We start from the raw sequence: 1,954 nt of genomic DNA, 5'->3' as shown, positions 1-1,954 counted from the left end.
AGAACATGAAAGAACAGAACTTCTTTGATCAGTGTCCCCAGAGAGATTTTAGAAAATATTCCATCCATAAAACAATAAAACAAGAACATGACACAATGAAAAATAAGCCCTGTGAGAAGAACCACAGTAAAAGCCTCTGGAAATTAAAATTATGGTTCACAAAATGTAAATTAATAAATATGGTGGAGAATAATGTTTAGGAAGTCACAGAGAATAAAGAGAACGGGAAACAGAAAATAGGCCAGAAATAATAAGAGATATAGATGATTAATACAGAGGTACAACACCTACCTAGTAGGAATTCCAGAAAGAGGAAAAGAAGCAAAGAAGAGGCTGGGCGCGGTGGCTCACGCCTGTAATCCAAAAACTTTGGGAGGCCAAGGCCAGCAGATCACGAGGTCAGGAGTTCATGACCAGCCTGGCCAACATGGTGAAACCCCGTCTCTACTAAAAATACAAAAATTCTTTCTGCGCTACCCACAGAGGGGTCCATATGGCGTTGTCCTGGATTCCCATCGTAACTTAAAGGAAAACTTTCACAATGTCTGGAGCCCTTGATGTCCTGCAAATGAAGGAGAAGGATATCCTTAAGTTCCTTGCGGCAGGAACCCACTTAGGTGGCACCAATCTTGACTTCCAGATGGAACAGTACATCTATAAAAGGAAAAGTTATGGCATCTACATCATAAATCTGAAGAGGACCTGGGAGAAGCTTCTGCTGGCAGCTCATGCCATTGTTGTCATTGAATACCCTGCTGATGTCAGTGTCATATTCTCCAGAAATATTGGCCAGAGGGCCTTGCTGATGTTTGCTGCTGCCACTGGAGCCACTCCAATTGCTGTCCGCTTCACTCCTGCAACCTTCACTAAACAGATCCAGGCAGCCTTCCGGGAGCCACGGCATCTTGTGGTTACTGACCCCAGGGCTGACCACCAGCCTCTTACGGAGACATCTTATGTTAACCTACCTACCATCGCTCTATGTAACACAGATTCTCCTCTGCACTATGTGGACATTGCCATCCCATGCAACAACAAGGGAGCTCCCTTAGTGGGTCAGATGTGGTGGATGCCGGCTCAGGAAGTTCTGCACATGCATGGCACCATTTCCTATGAACACCCGTGGGAGGTCATGCCTGATCTCTACTTCTACAGAGATCCTGAAGAGATTGAAAAAGAAGAGCAGGCTGCTGCTGAAAAGGCTGTGACCAAGGAGGAATTTCAGGGTGAATGGACTGCTCCAGCTCCTAAGTTCACTGCTACGCAGCCTGAGGTTGCAGACTGGTTTGAAGGTATGCAGGTGCCCTCTGTGCCTATCCGCAGTTCCCTACTAAAGACTGGAGTGCTCAGCCTGCCATGGAAGACTGGTCTGCAGCTCCCACTGCTCAGGCCACTGAATGGGTAGGAGCAACCACTGAATGGTCTTAAGCAGTTCTTGCACAGGCTCCTAAGCAACATGGAAATAAGGTTGATGGAAAATAAACATCAGTTTCCAAAAAAAAGGAAAGAAGAGAGAGAGAAAGAAAGAAACAGAACATAAAATGAAGGCTAGAAAATTATAAAATAAATAGTCCCGGCTCAGTGGCTCAAGTCTGTAATCCCAGCATTTTGGGAGGCTGAGGCAGGCAGATCACCTGAGGTCGGGAGTTGAGACCAGCCTGGCCAACGTGGTGAAACCCTGTCTCTACCAAAAATACAAAAATTAGCCAAGCCTAGTGGTGCACACCTGTAATCCCAGCTTCTCGGGAGGCTGAGGCAGGAGAATCGCTTGAACCTGGGAGGCGGAGATTGCAGTGAACCGAATTCGTGCCACAGCACTCCAACCTGGATGATAAGAGTGAGACTGTCAAAAAAAAGAAAGAAAAGAAGGAAAGAAAGAAAGAAAGAAAGACAGAAAGAAAGAAAGAAAGGAGAAAGAAAATTTAAAAATAAATAATTAACTTTTCTGAAGAAA

General features: G+C 45.2%; 1 protein-coding gene across 1 annotated transcript; it reads left to right on the top strand.

Moving 5' to 3' along the window:
* Nucleotides 1-444: 444 nt before the first annotated feature.
* On the top strand, nucleotides 445-1,433 carry LOC129478321 (small ribosomal subunit protein uS2-like). Its single transcript, XM_055269948.2, has one exon. It carries the CDS (start codon nucleotides 542-544, stop codon nucleotides 1,403-1,405), a length of 864 nt encoding a protein of 287 aa, XP_055125923.1. The 5' UTR covers nucleotides 445-541; the 3' UTR covers nucleotides 1,406-1,433.
* The last annotated feature ends 521 nt before the right edge of the window (nucleotides 1,434-1,954 follow it).

Source organism: Symphalangus syndactylus, chromosome 3 (genome assembly GCF_028878055.3).
Source record: "Symphalangus syndactylus isolate Jambi chromosome 3, NHGRI_mSymSyn1-v2.1_pri, whole genome shotgun sequence".
Lineage (NCBI taxonomy): Eukaryota > Metazoa > Chordata > Mammalia > Primates > Hylobatidae > Symphalangus > Symphalangus syndactylus.
This window is presented reverse-complemented; position numbering and strand designations above follow the sequence as displayed.